This window comes from Dryobates pubescens, chromosome 26, assembly GCF_014839835.1.
Source record: "Dryobates pubescens isolate bDryPub1 chromosome 26, bDryPub1.pri, whole genome shotgun sequence".
NCBI lineage: Eukaryota > Metazoa > Chordata > Aves > Piciformes > Picidae > Dryobates > Dryobates pubescens.
In genome coordinates this window covers 14,259,794-14,282,694 of record NC_071637.1, presented here as the reverse complement: position 1 = coordinate 14,282,694, position 22,901 = coordinate 14,259,794, and the positions used below count along the sequence as shown (strand labels likewise).

The following is a 22,901-nucleotide window of genomic DNA, read 5'->3' as shown; positions in this document are numbered from 1 at the left end:
ACATACAAATGTTTCCAGTGACTTGAGGCAGATTGTTTCACTGGTAAGAGATACAAACTGTCAGCAAATGGCAAATGGCAATTAGTAAATCTCTATCTCTTTTGTAATCACTGATGAAATTCCCATTTTTTTCCATCCCCTGCTGCTCATTCCCCCAAACAAGCAAGACATCACCTTGAAAATTAATGCAATTAATTATATTAGCTGAAGCTTTTAAACCAGAATGGCTTCTCATTTACATTCCTGGCAGAAATTCAATGAGATGTCACTACAGTAATGTTGATAGACTGCTGCTGCAGTGATACCAGTATTCTGAAGGGGGGGGGAACCAACTAAAAAGAAATCTATTTTCATGTTCATGATGGGCTTTTTAGAGCTACTATTTGGACCTGTTAAGCATTATGAAGTAAAGCTGCAGATAGAAAAGGAACAGAGCTTACTGTGTGTTTACTGAAGCTGGAACAGTTTCCTTCACCCTGCACCAAACTCTGTTTACTTTTAGCTAATCAACAATTAGCTGAATTCTCTAACATGCCTGAACTAATTATGAAAGATGTCTACCAATGCTGCAGTTTTCACCAGTGCAGATGACACTTCCCCACCACCAGCCCCACCTCAGCCACAGCACTGTTGGTATGAAGTGCTTGCACAGCTTGTTATGTGTACAGACTTCTTGTTCCCCCTTTGGTATCAGTGTGGCAGTGGCCACCAAAACACTGTTTTGATGGCCTGACATGAGCTAAAGGTAACCTACACTGGCCTGGATAACAGAAGGTTTGTAACAAACTCTCCATCAGAGGCAAGAAATGAAGGCAGCAGTGATTACAAATGTATCTTTGAAAACAGTTTGCAGAATCATTATTATTTATCGTGGTGCAAATAGCAAGGACAAAAATGTGTTCAGATCTCTGCTTGCAGGATGAGCTAAAGGCAGAAAAAACTTCCAGCTGCAAATAAAGAACATCTTCTACAGCTCTATCATCACTCTGCTGCAGAATGACACCTCTACCATAGATGCACAGTGAGGCTCAGGTATAGTCCAAGCACGCAGGGGTACTGAAAGGAAAAGCTGAATGGAATGGCATGGAATGGCATGGACCAGGTTGGAAAAGACCTTTGAGATCATCAAGTCCAACCTATCATCCAACACCATCTCAACCATGGCACCAAGCACCCCATCCAGTCTCCTCCTAAACACCTCCAGTGATGGTGACTCCACCACCTCCCTGGGCAGCACATTCCAATGGCCAATCTCTCTTTCTGGGAAGAGCTTCTTCCTAACATCCAGCCTAAACCTCCCCTGGCGCAGCTTGAGACTGTGTCCTCGTGTTTGGATGCTGGTTGCCAGAACAATCTCTCAACTCGGCCAAGGAGACACCTGCACAGCCAGTGAATTTCCAGGAGTAAGTGTAGATAAAGTGAAAACACTTAAGTCAAGGCCCTATAAACAGCTATTAAATAAAGTATGGATCAGGCTCCAAGGTTGGTGGGCTTCTCACACTCTCTCAAGTTCAAGCAGATGTGTTGCAGCACGTGCATAAACCACTGCACACTGCTTGTGCCTGGGGAAAATCTGCCCCAGCCCACTGCATTCTGGATGTGCTGCTACACTGCACAGTTACAACCTTGCTGCATGCTGCTCAGATATCACATCTGAATTTAAGAAAGCTTTAACTGCATTTAGCATCGAGCAAGATAAAACTTGCTGCCTTCCCTTCAAAATAATTCAGCAAAAGCTGGTGGGAGGATTAAGTCTGATAGCACAAGAGCTAAAATAAAACCCAATAAAGGGAAGCAGAGAGCTGCAGGTGAGTGAAAAAAGAAAAAGCCTAATGTTGGTCACATTCCTTTAATTAAAAGTAGTAGGGGAGAATGATTAGGCTGATTTCAGTTTGAGCAATGAGTTAATTTCAGATAGAAAAATCAGGGGCTTCTCTTTTCCCACAAAAGACAGAGACTGAGTGGAATCCTTATGCAGGACCTGACACATGTTGTGTTTCTAATATGGAAGGTAACAACTCTCTGTTTCAGAGGGAGGATGCTGGTGATTCATCTGTTTCTTAGATCTCTCTTAGACAAGGGGAAGAAGAAATGCAAGGAGAGAGCTGACAGAATAAGGAAGCCAAAGAAATTCTCACTGCATTACCTGTATTGGAAATGCTCTCACAGAGGAGAGTCTGGATCCAAAGCAGTGCTCCTGAGCAGTTCACACTTGTCTCTGAGCCAATACCAAGATTTTAGCTAAATGTTGTGAGCTCTTTGCTTACAGAGATCATAGAATCATAGAATCAACCATGCTGGAAGAGACCTCCAAGATCATCCAGTCCAACCATCACCCAGCCCTATCCAATCAACTGGATCATGACACTAAGTGCCTCATCCAGACTTTTCTTGAAGATCTCCAGGGACAGTGACTCTACCACCTGCCTGGGCAGCACATTCCAATGGCAAATCACGCTCTCTTTCTGGGAAGAACTGCCTAACATCTGGCCTGAACCTGGCCTGGCACAACTTGAGACTGTGTCCTCTTGTTCTGGTGCTGGTTGCCTGGGAGAGAAGACTAACCCCCACGTGGCTACAACCTCCCTTCAGGGAGTTGTAGAGAGCAATAAGGTCTCCCTTGAGCCTCCTCTTCTCCAGGCTAAACAATCCCAGCTCCTTCAGCCTCTCCTCACAGTGCTGTGCTCCAGGCCCCTCACCATTTTCATTGCCCTTCTCTGGACACATTCCAGCACCTCAACATCTCTCTTGAATTGAGGGGCCCAAAGCTGCACACAGGACTCAAGGTGTGGCCTAACCAGTGCTGAGTACAGGGGCAGGATGGCTTCCCTTCTCCTGCTGGCCACACTATTCCTGATACAGACCAGGATGCCATTGGCTCTCCTGGCCACCTGGGCACACTGCCGGCTCATGTTCAGCCTACTATCTGCCAGCACCCTCAGGTCCCTTTCTGTCTGGAGATGTTTAAGGGGGCTAAATATAAGGCAGAACATATGGACATATGATGCACCAAGTTCAGCAATAGGCCAGTCTAGATACATAAGGTGTGGCCTCTAAAATGTAAAGTCAAAACAGCAGCGCTATGATTTCACAAATCAGGCCACATACACATCCCCCCAGTCCACCTTGCCCCAATACTAAAGCATCAGGAATAGAGACAGTTTTGTGAGTAACAGCTCAGACTTCTTTTACAGTGAGTTACAGCTCATTTGGAACAGCACACTAATTAATACAATCAGCAGCTAAAGTTACAGAAATCTCCCAGCAGCACACATTAGCATACACTGCTGAGAGACCTGATCAAGTTCAAAGCTTATCTTGTAGTCTGCATGCTCTGTGTTTGCTCAGAGCAGCAGCTGGCCAAGTGATCTCCCTTCTTCTCAAAGAGCAAAATTAAATTAGATCAGATCATCTTCTCTCCCTTGTAGAATTAAGATCATGCCATGAAAACAAGCAAATTAGCCTTGGAAATTCCGTTTCTCACTTAAAGGCTACACGGCTGAGGAATGCTTTCGGCACCAGCTCAGCTGAGTTGCAGCAGAGCGTGTTTGTCCTGTTTGCATTGCAGTCTGAAGGAAACGATTTTACAGTGCTCTCTCTCTCTGGAATTCAGGCTTTAAGTGACAGAGTCCTGAGGGATGAGGCCAAAGAAGGGAACAAAGACTAAAAGGAAATGCATGCAGAGTCTTGAGAAAAGCCACATGGAAATGGTATGGAAAGAGCCATTGTAGTGAGCTACGTAAAACAACTTTGGAGCAAAATAACTTTGGAACAAAACAGTCTAGAGTCAGGCAGAGAGGACCTGCATTAAGTTCAACTAGGGCAAGTGTGGAGTCCTGCACCTGAGAAGGAATAAACCCCTGCACCAGTACAGGTGAGGGGTTGACCTGCTAGAAAGCAGCTCTACAGAAGACCTGGGAGTGCTGGTGGACAGCAAGGTCACCATGAGCCAGCAATGTGCTCTTGGGGCCAAGAAGGCTAATGGTTTCCTGGGGTGCATTAACAAGAGTGTGACCAGCAGCTGAGGGGAGGTTCTCCTCCCTCTCTACTATGCCTTAGTAAGGCTTCATCTGGAGTACTGGGTCCGATTCTGGGCTCCCTAGTTCAAGAAAGACAGGGAACTACTGCAGAGAGTCCAGCAGATGCTAGAAAGCTGCTGAGGAGCCTGGAGCATCTCTGTAAGGAGGAAAGGCTGAGACCCCTGGGGCTGTTGATCCTGGAGAAGAGCAGCCCCAAAGGGGATCTTCTTAATGCTCAGCAAGAGCTAAAGGGTGGGGGGGCAACAGGATGAGGCCAGACGCTTTTCAGTGGTGCCCAGTGACAGGACAAGGGGCAATGGGCACAAACTGGAACCCAGGAGAATTTGGGGATTTCAGAGTTGCAAATAGGTAGCGCTTCACATTTCAATTCTTGCTATAAGCATGCTGAAATTTAAGCTGTGAAACTGTGTGGAAGGCAAATGGGATGGAGGGGGAAGAGTTCTAGTTCAGGCATCAGTGATGCCAGATGCCCTACAAAAAGCAAACCAGTAGGTAACAGAGTATGAAGTTCAAAGGGGGCCATACCAATGAGCCTCTATATCTAAACTCTAGTTTCTAGAGCTGGATCACTGCACACCAAGCTGTGAGGTCACTTGGCACAGATGCACTTAAACAAGCTTCTCAAAATGCATCCCCATTAAATTACCATGCTGCAGCTATTAGACACACTCCAGAAGACCATCCTATGCAATCTGTTCTAGATGAACAGCTAATGAGAACTAAGCTTAAACCACTTTTTTTTCCTGGTTATGATTCCTCCTTTGCATATTCCCATTCCTATGCTGCTAAACAACTTAGACCTATAAAACTGGAAGGGGGAAAGACATTTGTCTGCTACAGACAGATGGTGTAGTAAAACCAGCCCTGAGAAGGCACGGCACAGGGTGCATCTTCACTCAGTCACCCTAGACTGCACCAAATTTAGCAAGAAGTTAATTTAGCTTATAATTTGGGCTTGGGTTTCTTTCTCATTGTTTTGTTTTTTTAAAATACCTTGAATATATCCTGCTTAGGCTGGAGGTGAGGGGGAAGGTGATTTGGGTTTCATTGCCAAGGTTCTTCACAGCTTGGTCTGCGCTACCGTAACTGGAGCAGATTAAAAGATGGAGATAGTATTGTGGGGGGTGGGAAAGAAGCAATACAAAATGGTTTCATGCACATGGAAAACAGAAGAGGGATGGAGTGAAAGAACTTTTGAAGGGTTTACATTTCCATGTGGAATCTGAATGGCGAGTAGCTAAGTCTGAGTTTATGGGGCAGACTGACTCATGAGGAGGTGTCACTAACATCCTGTGAAAATGTTAATCACACTGCTCAAAGAGTTACAAACTTGGGTGTTAAAGATGTGTGGTACAGAAGTAAATTTAAAAATGGGAGCACTGCATAAACTTTCAGTGCATGAAACATTTGTTCTAAAATTAACCAGAGAAAGAGCTCTGCTGCTTCTTGGGTCTGAAGATGGCAGGCCACTGACTGCCTCTGCATTTGTTCTTTCAGCAGGCTTCGCCACACAGCTTATGCTGCTGCCTGCCAGAGGCATAGTGGGAAGACCACATAATACATCCATCAAGAGTAGGGCCTGATTCAGTCAACATCCATACAAGGCAACAGATGGCATTTTCAAAGGTCAATGGGATGTGGTCAGGTCTTTAGTGTTAAAGACAGGCTTGTTTTAGAAGAACTAGATGAACCAAGGAGGCTCTTAAACATCTGATCTGTGTTGCATGTTTCTTGTTCTGCTTTCCTTAGAAGATCTTTCTGATCACCATCTCCATCTCCTTCATATTACCCTCAGGCTTTTTCCATAAGTAAATCCAAAGTAGAAGCCCATTCAAAACAGAATAGAATAGAATAGGCCAGGCCAGGCCAGGTTGGAAGAGACCTTCGAAATCATCATGTCCAACCCATCATCCAACTCCATCTAATCAACTAAACCATGGCACCAAGCACCCCATCAAGTTTCCTCCTAAGCACCTCCAGTGATGGTGACTCCACCACCTCCCTGGGCAGCCCATTCCAATGACCAATCTCTCTTTCTGTGAAGAATTCTTCCTAACAGCCAGTCTAAACCTGTTTCCACAATGACAAACATCAACCCTCTCTACACCAACAGTAAAGTGTCTCTGCTCTGGCTGCACGAGGCCTATCCCAAAGAACCAAGAGCAAGTATTGCAAATACCTCTCTGTATTTACAGACATTAGACTAATAAAAAGTAAAGCATTTCTCCAGGGAAATGAGGGCCCCAAAGGGTTTGTGTTACAGCCTGAACCAGCTTAATTTCCTGTGAATTCCCTGTGACTTGGCTGATGCCATTTTTTACTGCAGCTGTTCATTCAATTGAGAGTTCACGTCATGAAACATGACAGTGGGAAAAAGAGCCGATGAGAACTCAGTGAATAACAGCCTTTCATCTGGAAAAGCTCCTTAAACACATACAATTGCTTTATGTTGCTTAATTTTCAACATTCATAAACATAATTGCATTTATTTTTCTAGTCAATACTGAAAACAAGTGATAATTTGTAATATTACAACTTCCATCTCAAAGGAATACAACCACAACAGATTCCACTCCCTTCTGAAAGAGGTGAATGACATGGAGGAGGTTGGACTGCCTGTGCAGGAGATGCATACATTATTTTTCCCTGTCAGAATATATTAATATTGTTCCTATCAAGCTCCTTTTGTATACATACAAATGACTTTTGGAAAAACAGACTTATTTTAAAGCCTGGAAGTTTTCATGTGCCAAATTGCATGTGCTAAATATTGAAGATTGGGAACAGCAAATGCTAATAATTCCCAAGCATAAAAAAAAAAAGAGACTTCCTCTTTACCCAGCAAATTCTCAATAGCAACAGCTCTCAGGGGAACCAGAGAAAAGTGTTGGTTTTTTACTACCATTCCATCCACACAGTCTAGATCCTTCTAGGTGGTATTAGGTTGATGGTTAGACTCAATGACCTTAGAGGTCTGTGGTGACAGGTTGGACTCGATCTTTGAGGTCTCTTCCAACCTTGGTGATACTGTGATACTGAGGTGTTTTCAACCAATTCTGTGATTCTAAGGAGTGAAGTGTTTGAGAATCATAGAACCATTTTGGTTGTAAAAGACCTCTAAGACCGAGTCCAACCATCAGCCTAACACCACTGTGGCCATTAAACCATGTCCCAAAGTGCCATATCTACACAGAGTTTCTCAAACACCTCCAGGGATGGTGACTCCATCACTTCCCTGGGCAGACTGGTCCAATGCCTGACCACTCTTTCAGGAAAGGAAAATCCCCCCATATCCCATCTAAAATCTAGAGTAGGCACAGTGCTCATTAGGAAACCTCATCCTGTTTACTTGGAGGCTGGTGGAAAGAGTTCAGAGTTGTTTCACTATACACTGCCTGTGGCAAAGAAACAGCATTAAAGAATTATTAACTCTGGAATTGGAGACACTGTTCCATAGCTTTGTACCCAGATGCTGAGAGTTTCTTAAGCAGTATGAGGGTTTTGTGACAGAAGAAAAAGAGGACAAAAGCATGAAAGGAGAAAGCTTACTGGGCTAGCCAGACAATCCACAGCAGCATACAGTCTGTGTAAGAGGTTATGCCCAGTTCTTACTGAATTTCATAGAATCACAGAATGCTTTAGGTTGGAAGGGACTCCAAAGCTCATCAACTCCAACTGCCTGCAGTCACAAGGACATCTGCAGCTAAAACAGGTTGCTGAGAGTCCTGAACAACCTGACCTGGAATGGTTCCAGGGATGGGGCATCTCCCCATTCTCTGAGCATCCTCAGTGTAAAAATTTCCTCCTCCTTTCTAGTCCGAATCTCCCTCTTTTAGTTGCAAAAAGCCTGTCATAACAGGCCCTGCCAAAAAACCTGTCCCTGTCTTTCTGATCAGCCCCTCTAAATACTGAAAGGCCACAATAAGATCCCTCAATTGAAGGGCCTTCAGGAGAATTCTATGTTAAGCTACTGCAGAAAGCTGAAAATTCACACAAGCAGACTTAGCAAGGCTCTCCTATTTAAGCAGAGGAGAGACAACGACCTTAACTATACTTCTTGCCTTGCCTGTATTCTGCCAAGTCTCTGCTTTGAATGTCTATTTAATGCCTCACTTGCTTTTTTGGATCAATTCTGAGGAGTAATTTTGCACATGATTTTCTGAGCATTCCCTTTTGTGCATCCTTATCTGTCAGCATTTGCCTGCTCATTCAAAACCTCCTCCTTCCCTGTTCAAATCTGGTCTCCCTTGTCTTTGGCCACCTGCCTCATGCAGATTTCACAGGTCATTCTTCTCTTGGAACTTCTTTCCTGTTAGTGTTTTGGGTTTTTTCCCCAAGAATTTTATACCAGAAAGACCTTCCCCAGCCCTCACTGTAGCTACAGAGCTTGTTTACTCCTGATCTGACAGAATCATAGAATCACTTTGGTTAGAAATGGCCTTTAAGATTGAGTCAAACCATTCTCCAAGGCTTCCAAGCCTGGTGTTAAACCACATCCTACAGAACCACATCTCTGTGATTTTTAAACACCAGCAGGGATGGGGATTCAACCACCTCCCTAGGAAGCATTTTCCAGACTTTGAAAACTCTTTCAGTGAAGAAGTTTTTTCTAATGTCCAACCTAAACCTCCTCTGATGCAACCTGAGGCCATTCCTCTCATCCTGTCACTAATAGAGAGTAAAGGCCAACACCTCCCTGCCTCCAATCTCCTTTCAGAGAGTTGTAGAGAGCTAGAAGGTCTCCCCTCAGCACCCTTTTCTCCAGAATGAACAACCCCATAAGAAGTTTTTTTCCACTGCTGAGGCCACACAATTCCTTAACTGAGCTCTCAACCAAAAAGCAGTTTTAACACACTTGGCACACGGACAGCTCTAAATATCAGACTGCAAAAACACTAAAGCAAATAGGTGCTGAGAAAAATTAACATGCTTCAGCACTGAAACCATGGAGGAAACCCATGTTCAATGATAGCTTCCTTGTCCTTCCTCCCTCCAAGTGTGATGCTGAATGGTGTTACAGCAGTGCTTTTAAAAGTGTCATGGTCTCGCTAATGGTGATAATGGAAAGGTCCTGACACTCACAAACAGCTCCCTTTCTGACAGCTCTCACAGAAAGGGATCAGAAATAGACTGACACAGTTCAAATGGACCATTTAACACATCAAGGTGCAGGAGCTACATGTATTCCCTACAGACAGCAATCCCTTCAGGGTCATTAAAAGGCCTTTCTAGAAGTCAAGCTTTCAGATTCCTTTGATAACATTTCTTTGTACCATGCATGTTCAGAGAAAGCCACACAACCTTTCTAAGCCTGATTCCAGTACCAAAGTCCTACCTACATCGAAGCAGAAGCCTGCTTCTGTTGGCCTGCTTCAATGGCACCTAGAAAGGAGAAATTACAGTTCACATTTACCCTGTGAATGACAAAGTATTAGTGTAATTTCCCTTCAGCAGAAAGCCTCTAGAGGCATAAATGTTCTTAATTAACTCAACTCCTCTTGCATCATGGAATAGCTAGGGAAGTACTTAGCGGTTAAGTGTGGTATTCTTCATTCACAGGTTTGCAATTTCACATCTACTTAGGTCAAATGGTCCCCTCACAATTTCCAGTCCATCCAAAATTACTCCACTTAGTCGCAAAAGAAAGGTTCTGCTTATTGTTAGAACAAAAGAACACAAGACAGAAAGCAAGTGTTTGGTAAGAGCAACTCTTAAGACTAATTGCTTCAAGTTGCCACCTTTCTGGCATCAGTTCTTCCCTAAAGAAGCATTTGGTCCTGGGCTTCATTGCTGCCTTTCCTTGTCTGAAGTGAAAAACAAACCACCACAACTATTTTGTTACTGACAGACTTCAGAGGAGATGACAAAAAAATATGAGTGACAATGGATTCCTCTGGGGGACAGCTAAAGCCTACTGCTGGGTTTTGAGCAGACATTAGAGTCAGTTATAGTGATGGCTTTTGGGACCTTACTGGACAGAATAAGACAAAGCAATTGAAGGCCATAGTACAGGAAAGGTTGCCTCCAGTTGCCAGCAAGGTCACATTGCACTCAAAGCTATATTCAAAGATAGGCCAAAATACATTTTCCCAGAAGTCTAAACATCTGTATGTACCTCCCTGAAAATAACTCCAGGTAACTAAACAACTAAGCCTCAAAACTGAAAGGGATGAAATTCTGGAAATGGACAGAACCTGTTTCCACCTGCAACTATGAAGGACTCCAAAACACACATAGAATAAAAATATGCAAAGGAAACCTTCCAGAGATTGATTTCTTCTTAAACCTTAAAAGATGACAGTGACTCTTTGTTCATTACCTAGCCCTAGACTACTCCCATTAGAACAGAATAGAATAAACCAGGTTGGAAGAGACCTTCGAGATCATTGCGTCCAAGCTATCATCCAACACCATCTAATCAACTAAACCATGTGACCAAGCACCCCATCAAGTCTTGTCCTAAACACCTCCAATGATGGTGACTCCACCACCTCCCTGAGCAGCACATTCCAATGGGCAATCACTCTATCTGTGTAGAATTTTTTCCAAATCTCCAGCCTAAACCTCCCCTGGCACAACTTGAGACCGTGTCCTCCTGTTCTGGTGCTGGTTGCCTGGGAGAAGAGACCAACTTCCACCTGTCTACAACCTCCCTTAAGGTAGTTGTAGAGAGCAAGAAGGTCTCCCCTGAGCCTCCTCTTCTCCAGGCTAAGCAACCCCAGCTCCCTCAGCCTCTCCTCACAGGGCTGTGTTCCAAGCCCCTCACCAACTTTGTTGCCCTTCTCTGGACACCTTCCAGCAACTCAACATCTTTCCTAACCTGAGGAGCCCAGAACTGGACACAGGACAAGGTGTGGCCTAACCAGTGCAGTGTACAGGGGCAGAATGACCTCTCTGCTCCTGCTGGCCACACTGTTCCTGATACAGGCCAGGATGCCACTGGTCCTCTTGGCCACCTGGGCACACTGCTGGCTCATGTTCAGCCTACCATCGACCAGCACCCCCAGGTCCCTTTCTGATTGCCTGGCCGCTTTCCAGCCACTCTGACCCCAGCCTGTAGCACTGCCTGGGGTTGCTGTGGCCAATGTGCATTGTCTGGTCCTGAAGTGAGGAGGAAATGTACTTGACTCATTTTCAGTCATTTCTCCTGCAAAAAGTTGTTTGTTGGGTTTTTTTCCCAAGGAAAAATTATATACAGGCAGCTGAGCGAAATTTCTCTCTGCCTCTAAGACAAAAGTGAACCATGATTCATCACATACACAGTTGAATTTTAATTTATCCCTTTAACAAGTCTGTTTGTGTACTTTCTTGTAAGCAGGGATTAATACACCCAGACACAGGGAAATGTTCCTTTTATTACACTGCCTTTCAAATTTACAAATGTTGAGCCTAACTCCTCTTGGCATTCATTCCAGCCTGAAGGGTAAAAAAAGACAAAATGTTTGACCTATGCACAGAGGTTGTCTGTTTTTCTGTTGAGGTGAACACCAACTTCCCAGCAGTGATCTCTTGGATGAAATGGAAGGATCCTGCCCATTTTCATTCCAGGCAGAGATGGAAAGGTATCACCTTCTGCAAGGAAAGCTGCTTCATAATGGCTGTCATGCTGTAATGTCATGGTGCCATTCAACAAAAAGAGGAAGGTGACATAGGAAAGCAGTTGGTCTATTAGTCTAACATAAAAACTTCCCTCAGATCAGCGGAGTCCAAGTAGAATTTAGCCATCTGGTATTCATATATACATCATGCCTATGATGTTCGCCTCATTTATGAGTAGTTCACGAAGCAACACTAATGATGATAACCCTTCTGTTCTCTCAGTGAGCAGCTCAGAGAGCCTTCAAGTTACTGAAACAAAAAGAACACACCCACCTAGATCAGAATCTCAGAGTGGTGGGCATTGGAAGGGATCTCTCTAAGTCATGTAGTACAACCCCCCTGCTAAAGCAAAGTCACCCACGGCAGCTAGCGAAGGAGCACAATATCCAGGTGGGGTTGGAATTTCTCCAGAGAAGGAGACTCCACAACCTCTCTGGGCAGCCTGCTCCAGGGCTCCAGCACCCTCACACCAAAGAAATTTGTCCTCAGAACCTCCTTAACCTTTCCGCTGCATCTCGAAATGTCCTCTCTCAGATGATTCAGCACAGGCTGCTTTACCGGCAAGAGAATAACTTCTGTGATCCAACAGAAACTAAAGGGCCACATCCATCTCGTGTCATCTAGCACCAGCACACAGACACTGAATATTTCCAGAAAAAAGGGGAATGAAAACTGCAAGATGGTAACAAAGAGGAGCAGGAGAAATTTACTTGCTGTACTTTGAACTCCTCTAACAATTAAAACTCTTGCGCCCTGCCAGCACTGTCATGCAGAGTACTGAATCCCTGCTTGGTAACACAGCTTTAGGCAAACACCCAAAAAAGATAAGAAAGCAATGACTGAAGGCATAGAGTAGGAAGGAAATGAGACACTGAATTAAGAAGGGTTCAAAGGACTGGGTCATGTTTAGTCCTGCGAAACAAAGACTTCACTTCATGCCACTATATAAAAGAGGCTCAAAAAGACAGCAACAATTGATTACTCTCCCTAGTCAGAGATGGAACTAAAAATAATGAGATTAAGCCACAGGAACAAAACCAAAGGACTGAGAACCTTTCTAATTCAAGAAGTGGAACAAGGCTCAAACTCTCATCCCTGAGGGTATTCAGGCCTAAGCAAGCACCCATCTGGTAAAGAATATTTTGTCATAATCACTCCTGCTACATACAAGGAGGTAGACAGAGAGTCCCAAAGTCTAAGGACTGGATACCTACAATTCATTTCTTTCACAGTTTTGTAGCATTTGTTCAGAGCAACAAACATCTGGTTCTTAATCCCCCAATTAACACTGTTTCCAGCCCTAAGAAATTAATCATAGAATTCACAGTGTATTTGCTAGCAATGGAGTACAACAAATCTCCTACCAACTTCTACATTGCTAAGGGAGCAGTTTAATGGCCTTTTTTTTTCTGCCCCCCCTAAACATTTTAATTCAAAAATAAAGAATAGAATGTTCTCCCTGGGCAGAGACCTTTGCAGCAGTGTGTCAGCAGAGAATTACACAGCACTACAGACTCAGGCTCTCATTCATGCTACTGACCTCCTTTGAAGAGCACTCTGAGATCTAACGATGAAAAGTACTATAAAAAGTGCTAGATGTTATCATTAGTATTCAGGAAGAGAGAATTCTGTGGTTGGGTTGAATTCAAAAGACCTGCTGGTACTTCTGAAAGCTGATACAGAAGAAAACAGCTCTGAGGGCAATGTCAATGTGGCTTGGCTGGCCAGGGAGGGGGCAAGCCATGCTTTCTGCCAGCATCCCCCAGCAAGCTGCGCTGCAGGCTTGCTCAGTATTACTGAGCCAACCTAGTGCCTGCTCTCTTTTTGGTTTTACCATCTCCATTGTGTAGTGTTCCAACCTATTTCCAGCTACAAACATCAGGTGGTGCCTAAATATTATCCTGATAAAGGAAATCTGCATTACTGCTTGTGTTCTCAGAGAACTATGCACTCTGATTGCTGCTCTTTATGCTAAGGTGCTTTCCTGGCTAGGGCTGGCCACCAGAAGATGCTTATACCATGAACAATGCTTTGTTACCACTTCCTAGACCCTGCAGCTCAGGGACAAGGAATAGGACACACCAGGATAGAAGGTGAGGGAGTGTAGAGATCAATTTGCCATTGTTAAAAGCCAACAACACCCAGAAGGATGAGCAGACAAGAGCTGAAAACTGCAGCATTCACAGCTAACTCCTCTGGGGATACCACAGCCAAACCAAGTGGTGCCTGGCAGTACACAGTTTGAAAGGTTCTGTACCCAACAGTTTCCAACAACAAACTAAGAAAACCTCCACAACTTAACCAGCCTTCAGTTTGGAGAAAGCACAGCTAGGCAGGTGTCTTGTATACTTAGGTTTCTATTGACAACAAGCACACAGGGATGAAGACTAAGCTGTCTATCAATGGCTGCAGCAGGGAGCTATTGTTGGACCAGCTCTACATGGTGTCCTGAACAGGCAGCTAGCAATTACAAATCTCTTCTCCCAGTAATTACAGGCATAAAAATACCTCTTGTACAACATTATATTCCAGTTCTGCCACACAGTTCATGCTTTGCAGAGTGCAATCCACTAACCAGAACAAATACTTCTTTCTTGGACTGGAATCAAACTCTAAACTGCCTGGTCAGGTCTGTTAGCCATGGTGTCCATCAAAGGGCTATTTTAGGTAGCAAAGAACATAGCCAAACTGTGAGTTTTAGGAAATCTTAGTGAGCTTTCTTAAGACAAGTTCTTTTTCCATGTGAAAAAAGCATTCCACAGAAGTTGTATGAAGGCTAGAGAACTTATTCCCATATACACTCACATACACCTAGAATCATAGCATGGTTTAGGTTGGAAGGGACCTCAGAGATCATCTACTCCAACTTCCCTGCTATGGGAGGGATGCCTTTCAACTAGATTCAGCTTCCCAAGGCCTCATCCAACTTGGCCTTGAACACCCCCAGGGAGGAGTCATCCACAGCCTCCCTGGGCAGCCTCCCTGAGTCCCACCACCCTCATACTGAAAAACTCCTTCCTAAGAAGCTTTTCAATGAGAAGTTCATCAAAGCTCAACCAATGAGAAACACAACTGCTGAGAAGGACCATTACTGTGAGCTCTTCTGAGAATATTCCAAGTACCACATGGAAGGACTTTGCTAGTGCTGGATGTTCTCAGTCCATGTTAGCAGACTGGGCATTCTGGTAACTCTCTCTATTGGGTAAGTTTTCCCTCTCACATGAAATTTTCACTGTCTGAAGTAGCACCAGCTGCTACAGTTAAATTTTTCAGGGATTTCATTGTCTTTCTCACAATTAGATATTAAAGTAGTCCATGAAGAGCTAAAAAGCAACAGGAAGGTCCAATATTCCCAGACTTGACAAAGCTTTGCTTTTTCTGGCCACTCAAACATGCAGACAACACAGCTCTCCGATCCTGAAACATGCAAAAAACTACCCAAACATCAGAATATTCTATCTGAAATGTTTCCTCTGTTAAATGCAGGAATAAAACAGGAATAAGGGATGTAAAACAATTCAGCAAGGATTTCAGATAGCAAACATTGCAAAAAGCCATGTCACATTTAGCAATACTGTTGTCATATTACATTTTGAACACTGGAGTCAGCGTTTTGTCACTGCATCAAAACCTACTCCACTGTTAGAATAGAACAGAATTAACCAGGTTGGAAAAGACCTTTGAGATCATCAAGTCCAACCTATCATCCAACACCATATTATCTACTAAACCATGGCACCAAGTGCCCCATCCTAAACACCTCCAGTGATGGTGACTCCACCACCTCCCTGGGCAGCACATCCCAATGGCAAATCTGTCTTCCTATGAAGACAAATCTGTCTTCCTAACATCCAGGATAAACCTCCCCTGGCACAGCTTGAGACTGTGTCCTCTTGTTCTGGTGCTGGTTGCCTGGGAGAAGAGACCAACCTCTCCCTGTCTACAACCTCCCTTAAGGTAGTTGTAGAGAGCAGTAAGGTCTGCCTGGAGCCTCCTCTTCTACAGGTTAAGAAACCACAGTTCCCTCAGCCTCTCCTCACAGGGCTGTGCTCCAAACCCCTCCCCAGCTTTGTTGCCCTTCTTTGGACACCTTCCAGCAACTCAACATCCTTCCTGAACTGAGGACCCCAAAACTGGACACAGTACTCAAGGTGTGGCCTGACCAATGCTGAGTTCAGGGGCAGAATGACTTCCCTGTTCCTGCTGGCCACACTGTTCCTGATGCAGGCCAGGATGCCATTGGCCTTCTTGGTCACCTGGGCACACTGCTGGCTCATGTTCAGCCTTCTATTGACCCAGCCCCACACAGCTCTAACAGGCAATTCCCTCAAAGAACAGCATCTCCCTGCTGTTCATGAGGCTTCTTACTTACCTGTTGGGACAACAGGATCCATTGTTGGCTTTTCCCAGGTATTGATCTGCTCCCAGGTAAATCCATTGGTTCCCAAGGCCACGCTATAACCACAGTTACTGTAGTGCTCATCGAATGAACAACCACCTAGAAACAAGGAAAAGGAACACATGACTGCATGAACAACTTAGCTCTCTTTAGGGCAGGTCATTTACTTCAATATTTTGCACCCAAGTTTATATGGGGGTGGGGGGAAGGAAAAGTAAGATTAATTTCCTGCATATTGGATTTCAGGCAGCAGACAGGTTATTGAGAAAATACTTTTGTACTTTCATATTTTGTATCCATTGGAAATTCTCTTCTTCCCTCCATGCTTACAGTTTCTTATTATAGCTGCCTTTATGTCAACCTATTCTCTTCACATTTTCAAGGATCATATGCATTTGGGTCCCTGTAGAATCATAGACTAGTTTGGGTTGAAAGGGACCTCCAAAGGTTGTCTAGCCCAACCCCCCCTGCAGTGAGCAGGGACATCCTCCACTAGCTCAGGTTGCTCAGAGCCTTGTGGAACCTGACCTTGAATACCTCAATTAGCTCCCCAGGCAACCTGTTTCAGTGTTCCACCACCCACATAGTAAAGAACTTTATCCCAACACCCAATCTAAATCTCCTCTGCTCTCACTGCAAACCATTGTCCCTTATCCTATCACTGGAGGTGCTTGCAAACAGTCCCTCTCCAGCCTTCTTGTAGCCCTCTTCAGGTACTGGGAAAATGCTGTTTGGTCTCCCTGGAGCCTTCTCCTCCAGGCTGAACAACCCCAGCTCCCTCAGCTGACCAAAAGAGAGCTTCCATTTAAGAGGCAACTTCAATAAGAACCACTTTGCAATGAGCTTGTAGATTTTTATGAGAGAGAATTTTAAGGCAATAACTCCCAAGTTGAAGTCTCCCCCCAACATTAACTTTCAGCCAGACCAGCTCAGTTAGAAGCAAATGAAGATGTATTTGCAAGCAGAAACTATACTCTACAATGGAATGCAATGAATATGTACAAAATATGCAGTATTTACAATATTTTACAGATATTGACAGTTAGCAAACAACATGGAAACCTCCCTGGGCAGAAGACCAGAGAAGCCACTGCTCCCCCAAACCCCTCTGTCCCAAGAGAGAGAAAGGAGTTGAGAGAAAGCAGTGGGTTAGACTTATCCCAAGGTCAGCCAGAAGCACGTTATCTTCTCCTGAGCAAAGCAAAGAAGCCAAGATCAGAAGAGAAGAGAAAAGGAATGGGAATGTGAAGAATTGTTATGCTACAACTTCTCTTATGCCAGATATTTATCCAATGAATTTGTTTAGAATAATCTTTTGTTTTCCTTTTCACACCCAATAGTAATTTCTTTATGTTCTTCTACTTTTCTGCTCAAAATCTGCAGCTACATTTTAAAGGCATAGCCTAAAACTACCCCAACTAAAAAAAAATTTACCAAAAAAGAGGGCAAGGAAGGCAAATGGTAAACAAGCACAACAACAGTGCTCTACTGCAAATCCTGACTGCTTTCCATTTTAAGCCTTGAGTTGCACAAGGTTGGGTTGCACCTACAGAAATGACAACGTGATGCCGTGTGGCACATGAGCAGTCCTCAAGGCCCTTTGAGTCGTTACTTCTGAGTGCAACCCTCCAGCTTCTTGACAACATAGAGTAACAAGAAGTGGATGGCAACAAGCATTCACACCTTCCAGACTGTTGACTAAATGATCCTTCCTGCTGCAAGTTCTGAAATTCTTGGAAGCAGTTAACTGTCATAAATAACCTGGCAGCTGTCCTGAACACTTGTGAATCCAGGGAAACCCAAGAACAGCAGAATGAAATGCTGTATTCCAACACAGATCACTGAGACATGTCACACAGCCAAATCAAGCTAGATTGTTCCCCAGTAGGATCACAGAATCACAAAATTTCAGGGGCTGGAAGGGATATTCCTATGCTGGTGTCCCTCACATTACCTCAGGCATTACACATTACCTCCTCCTTTTCTCCTTAGTCTTCTATTCTCCTCTACCCAAACACACATCAGCACTGGGTCCATTATACCAGGCAAGCTAGGTCCTTCAGTTTAGACCATAATCATGGCAACAGCATCTCTGTACTGCTTTGAGTTTCTTAGGGTAATGTTTCTCTGCAGACACTAGCCCTCCAAAACCAACTGGACACATCTAACACTTCAAAGCTGCAAAGACTGAGCAATGCTCAAGGCAACACTAACTTCCTGTGCCAGCCAAACTGCCAATTGCTCTTGACACTAATCAGAGCTACATCCACAGCCACGTTCTCGACTCTTTGCTCCTTCCCACAGGCAGTATTGCCTACACACACAATAAACAGCTGGGACACCAGTGGTCTGTGATCCCTGGTGCTGGAGCATCCTCATTGCAAAGGAATGTTGAGACCTTCTGGAGTTTTTACCTATATTTTCTATTCTTTAGCTCCCAAGAAAGCCCAAACTTGCCTCAGTTCCTCTGCAGCTCCTCACAAACGACAAGCACATACCATGTCTTCAAGATTTATTAAATCCTTATTCTGTTAAAGGACTCCAGCTGCAACTGGTTTTCCAAGTTGTCCTACAAACTTCACATATTATTGCTGGAAGGATTTGTTGGGTAGAGAATCCCACAGCTCAGAATAGTCTGTTACTAAACAAAAGTTGAAAGGCCAAGCTTGTCCTAAAAGAGAATTAAAAAACCAAAACCACTTTCTTTTAATATATTGAATGTTTTCACTATAAACAGACCTGACTCTGGCAGATCTTTTTGTGACCCTTGCAAGCTTGCCTGTCCGTTTCAGTAGAGTCTGTGCAAATATTTCGGAGGTGTCGTTGTTTTACAACACTTTAGAAAGTCTCTCTTTGCATTTCCTGTACTGGTGAAGCTCTCCCAGCTGTCACAATGAGCAGGATTGCACTTAAACTGCTCCCTTAATTTTTTATTAAATTTAATTTAGGTGAAAGAGTGCAAATATAAAATATTAAACACGCTCATTAAAATGTCTCAGGGAAAACAAAGCCGTTCTGCATCATGTGGGAGTACAAAACGCAACTGAAAGTCATCTCTTTTTCCCAGTGAGCAGGTATGAGGGACGATATCAAATACTCTGAGCTGTGTCCCCAAGCAGGGCATCCTGATTCTGACAGATTCACTTTAATAGCACAACTTCAGACATCCTCTGTTTCCACACAACCTCTGTTCAGCATCCTGCAGCACACAATAACGGTGCTGTCTGAGATGTTACTTTGAAGGGATTGTAAACAAATCCTCTGATGGAGCCAGACAATCGTGAGAGGCCTCGTGTACACAGAGAAAATTGCACAGGTGCTGCTACAAACTCCCAGAAGCAAAACTAATGATAACGGCAAAATATAGGGTAGCAGGGAATGGAGTTGTCAATACCTTGGTTTAATCAGCTGAACAGGTCACTTTCTACATGCTGAGGTAGGTGAAGTTGGAAAAGCTGAAAAGGGGGAAACTTTTGGAAATTAATTGGGAGTTTCCACTGCTAAAAGACAACACCTGAGGAAGCTCTGAAGTGCCTTGTCTGGAAGTCAAAGCTAACCTTGGATAAGAAGGGAAAGGATAAACTGGAGGGTGCCTTAAAAGCAGCAACAACAGATCTACATTTTAAGGAAAGAAAAGGTTACTGGAGAAACCTCCAAAGGCGGAGTGACATGGCAGTAAGACAGAAGGATTAATTTACTAGAAGCAATGAAACTGGAATTTGGAGAAGTGATTTCGCAGGAAATGAGGACAAGGAGAAAACAAAAAAGGGAGTTATTTTTAGGGCTCAGACAAGCAGGTTGGCTGCCTGAATCTCAGGTACCCAGAGAAGGAAAGTCTCCATCTGCTTCTTGCTATAGTGTGTCAAGAGAGAGCAGAATCAAAACTGAAGTAAAGACTCACCTGGGACTCAGAGCCATGTTAACTAGTGAGCTAAGAAGTCAGCACCTCCTCTGCTCATAGTGTTGCAGTGCATTACAGGAGAGGAACTTCTGCTCAGCAAAAGGAACTTCTGCTAGCAGAAGAAAATACATTGTCTATATTACCTGGAGACGAGAAAAGGCAGTGGTGGCTGAGTCCCTCCAGGATTATAAGAAAGATGGAGATAGTGTTTTCAGCAGGTCCTAATGCAAATGGACAAGGGTGGTGGTTTGAAACTAAAAGAGGGAGATGTAGACATCTCGGAGTCCTTCCCCAGGCTGGTTCAAAGCTACACAGTGACAAATGCGGTTGCTAAGTGGGGCAAAAGAAAAGGCAGCGGAGATGACTTTGGTATATTTAGGTAACACACATGGTGCTGACCCCTTTTCACCAAATGAAACCCAAACAAGAAAGCAGCTTTTCCCTTCCTGCAAAGGGTCATACTGAAGCAAGCGACGACTCACACAGGAAGGATACAATATCCCTCGTTTCACACCGCAGGCTCGTAACAATGCCACTGCTCGTCTGAGTGATGCTAATTAATCTTGAGCAGACCTATCATCAGTTACTGAGACTTGCCCCCAGATTAAATGTAAACCAGCCTTGCATAAATGCAATGCCTCCTTTGAATACATAATTGAATTTGCAGAAGTGTGCGCCAGGGGGGTGTTTAAATAAGTGCACAAAGATGATAAAAAGAGCTTCACGCCATTATATCTAATTCAGTAAGCAAAAATAATGGCAGGGCACATTCCAATTAGTGTTTGATTTATTTATTTTAACAAATCTAATTAGTAGAATGTTTTATAAAGTCATCCAATGTCAAACTCTCACAGACTCGCCAGATAAAAACAAAACCAAAAAAAAACCACTTACAAAAAGGGATAAAGGGGAAAAAAATAATGGTGTGAGAAACCCCACTGGTTATCCTGGGTGTCAAAACTCATGCAGAAAACAGCACAGCATCAGACTATAAGTGTCCAGTTCTGGGGCCCTCAATTTAAGAAGGATATTGAGACTCTGGAATGTGTCCAGAGAAGGGTAACGAGGCTGGGGAGAGGCTTTGAGCACCAGCCCTGTGAGGAGAGGCTGAGGGAGCTGTGGTTGCTTAGCCTGGAGAAGAGGAGGCTCAGGGGAGACCTTATTGCTCTCTACAACTACCTGAAGGGTGGTTGCAGCCAGGAGGGGCTCGGTCTCTTCTCCCAGGCAACCAGCACCAGAACAAGAGGACACAGTCTCAAGCTGCACCAGGGGAAGTTTAGGCTGGAGGTGAGGAGAAAGTTCTTCACTGAAAGAGTTGTTAGCCACTGGAATGTGCTGCCTGGGGAGGTGGTGGAGTCACCATCCCTGGAGGTGTTCAAGAGGGGACTGCACGTGGCACTTGGTGCCATGGTTTAGTAGTCATGAGGTCTTGGGTGACAGGTTGGACTTGATGATCTCTGAGGTCTTTTCCAACCTTGTTGATGCTATGATTCTATTTGATCAAGCATGTACAGCATTCCCAAGGTGGAGAGGGGGAGAGAAGCAGCAAGAACATCAGTCTCATCTGTCCCACTTCAGGCCCTCCATCTGGGGCAAAACCATTTTGCTTTCACCCTTATTTATCACTCCCCCCAGAAAAGGCAGAAATTAAAAAATCATGCCATACTTTTGTGTTCAGAGTTGTCAGGAGCAGGAGAAACTCACCCTAGGACACTGTGGAACATCCCTTGATTTTGCCCAGCTGTTTAGACCTCAGCCTCACACAACGTGAGACAAGCAGAGGAAGAAACAAATGCTACTAGGATGAGGTAGTACTTAGGAACTACACAGCTCCAGAAGTTAACACACCACTGTTTCTGATCATTCATTCCTGTCACTTCCGCAGACATTCTTGTTTACAAGAGCTGCAAGAGATACATTTGGCTCATTAGGATAACTTCTATTACGGGATTTATTGCATAAAAATCCATTTCTACGTTATTTTTAGACTGTTGTCTTCACACAGTATAGCCTTAAGAAATGTTCTGCAGTGTTCATATGGAGGTGGGAGGGAGAGGAGAATTAGAATAGAATAGACCAAACCAGGTTGGAAAAGACCTTTGAGATCAAGTTCAACCTACCATCCAAAATGTGCATATAAAGCTTGTGTTGAGTTGATTTAAGATGGGATCAATCAATGGATATTGGGGTTTTGTCCCCCATGAAGAGAATTCAGTGCTTTGTGTGTTTTAAACTCCTTTCAGAATGATTAAGACAGAAGATAACAGAAACATTCATGCTAGCAACCCAAAATGCTAAGCTGCACAAGAAAGCAGATCCAAATTTTGCAGGCCATAATGAACACTGCTCTCAACAGACACCATGCCAAAGAGAAGGACAAGTATAGAGGGATTGGAAGAGGACACTTGTCACTGGACAGGTCATTAGTTTCAACCATAACACCCTGGAAGCACTAGGGTATAGCCTCAGGTATCTGCACAGCACAGGATGGGCCAACAGGAACTCGGTATCTCATCAGAAAATCATCCTTATATCATCATTTCAGCTGGAAAAGACCTTTCAGATCAAATTCAATGCCACCACAGCCATTAAACCATGTCCTGAAGTGCCATGTCTGCATCTTTCTGCCATCACGTTATCAACCTGCTGCTGGGGCTGGCCAGTTTCAATCAGTGCTTTACGATGTTACTCAGCTCTTTAGTCTCTATGCCCAAATCTTTGCTGAGCCCAAGTGCACCAAATGTTCACTGTGTGTTCAAACTCAGACTCTACAAAGGAAAGAAAGATGCTGTGACTCCCCCAACTGCAGGGAAAGCTTTGATTCATCATTTTCATGCCTCACTAGTTAACAGGGAATCTACATCAGGAGAAAGCGAGTTCCACACACAGGCAACACGTGCGTCAGTACAAGCAGTGGCTGCATGATCATTGCATAGATCATGCATGATCATTGCATAGAAGC

General features: G+C 44.1%; 1 protein-coding gene across 1 annotated transcript in view; it reads right to left on the bottom strand.

Annotated features, from left to right (window-relative positions):
- PTPRT (protein tyrosine phosphatase receptor type T) overlaps positions 1 to 22,901 on the bottom strand; it is a 435,070-nt gene that overhangs the window by 303,172 nt on the left and 108,997 nt on the right. The window contains exon 2 of the mRNA XM_054173729.1: positions 16,012 to 16,137. Within this exon, the coding sequence (XP_054029704.1) occupies positions 16,012 to 16,137 (126 nt within the window). The remainder of the gene's footprint in view (positions 1 to 16,011; positions 16,138 to 22,901) is intronic.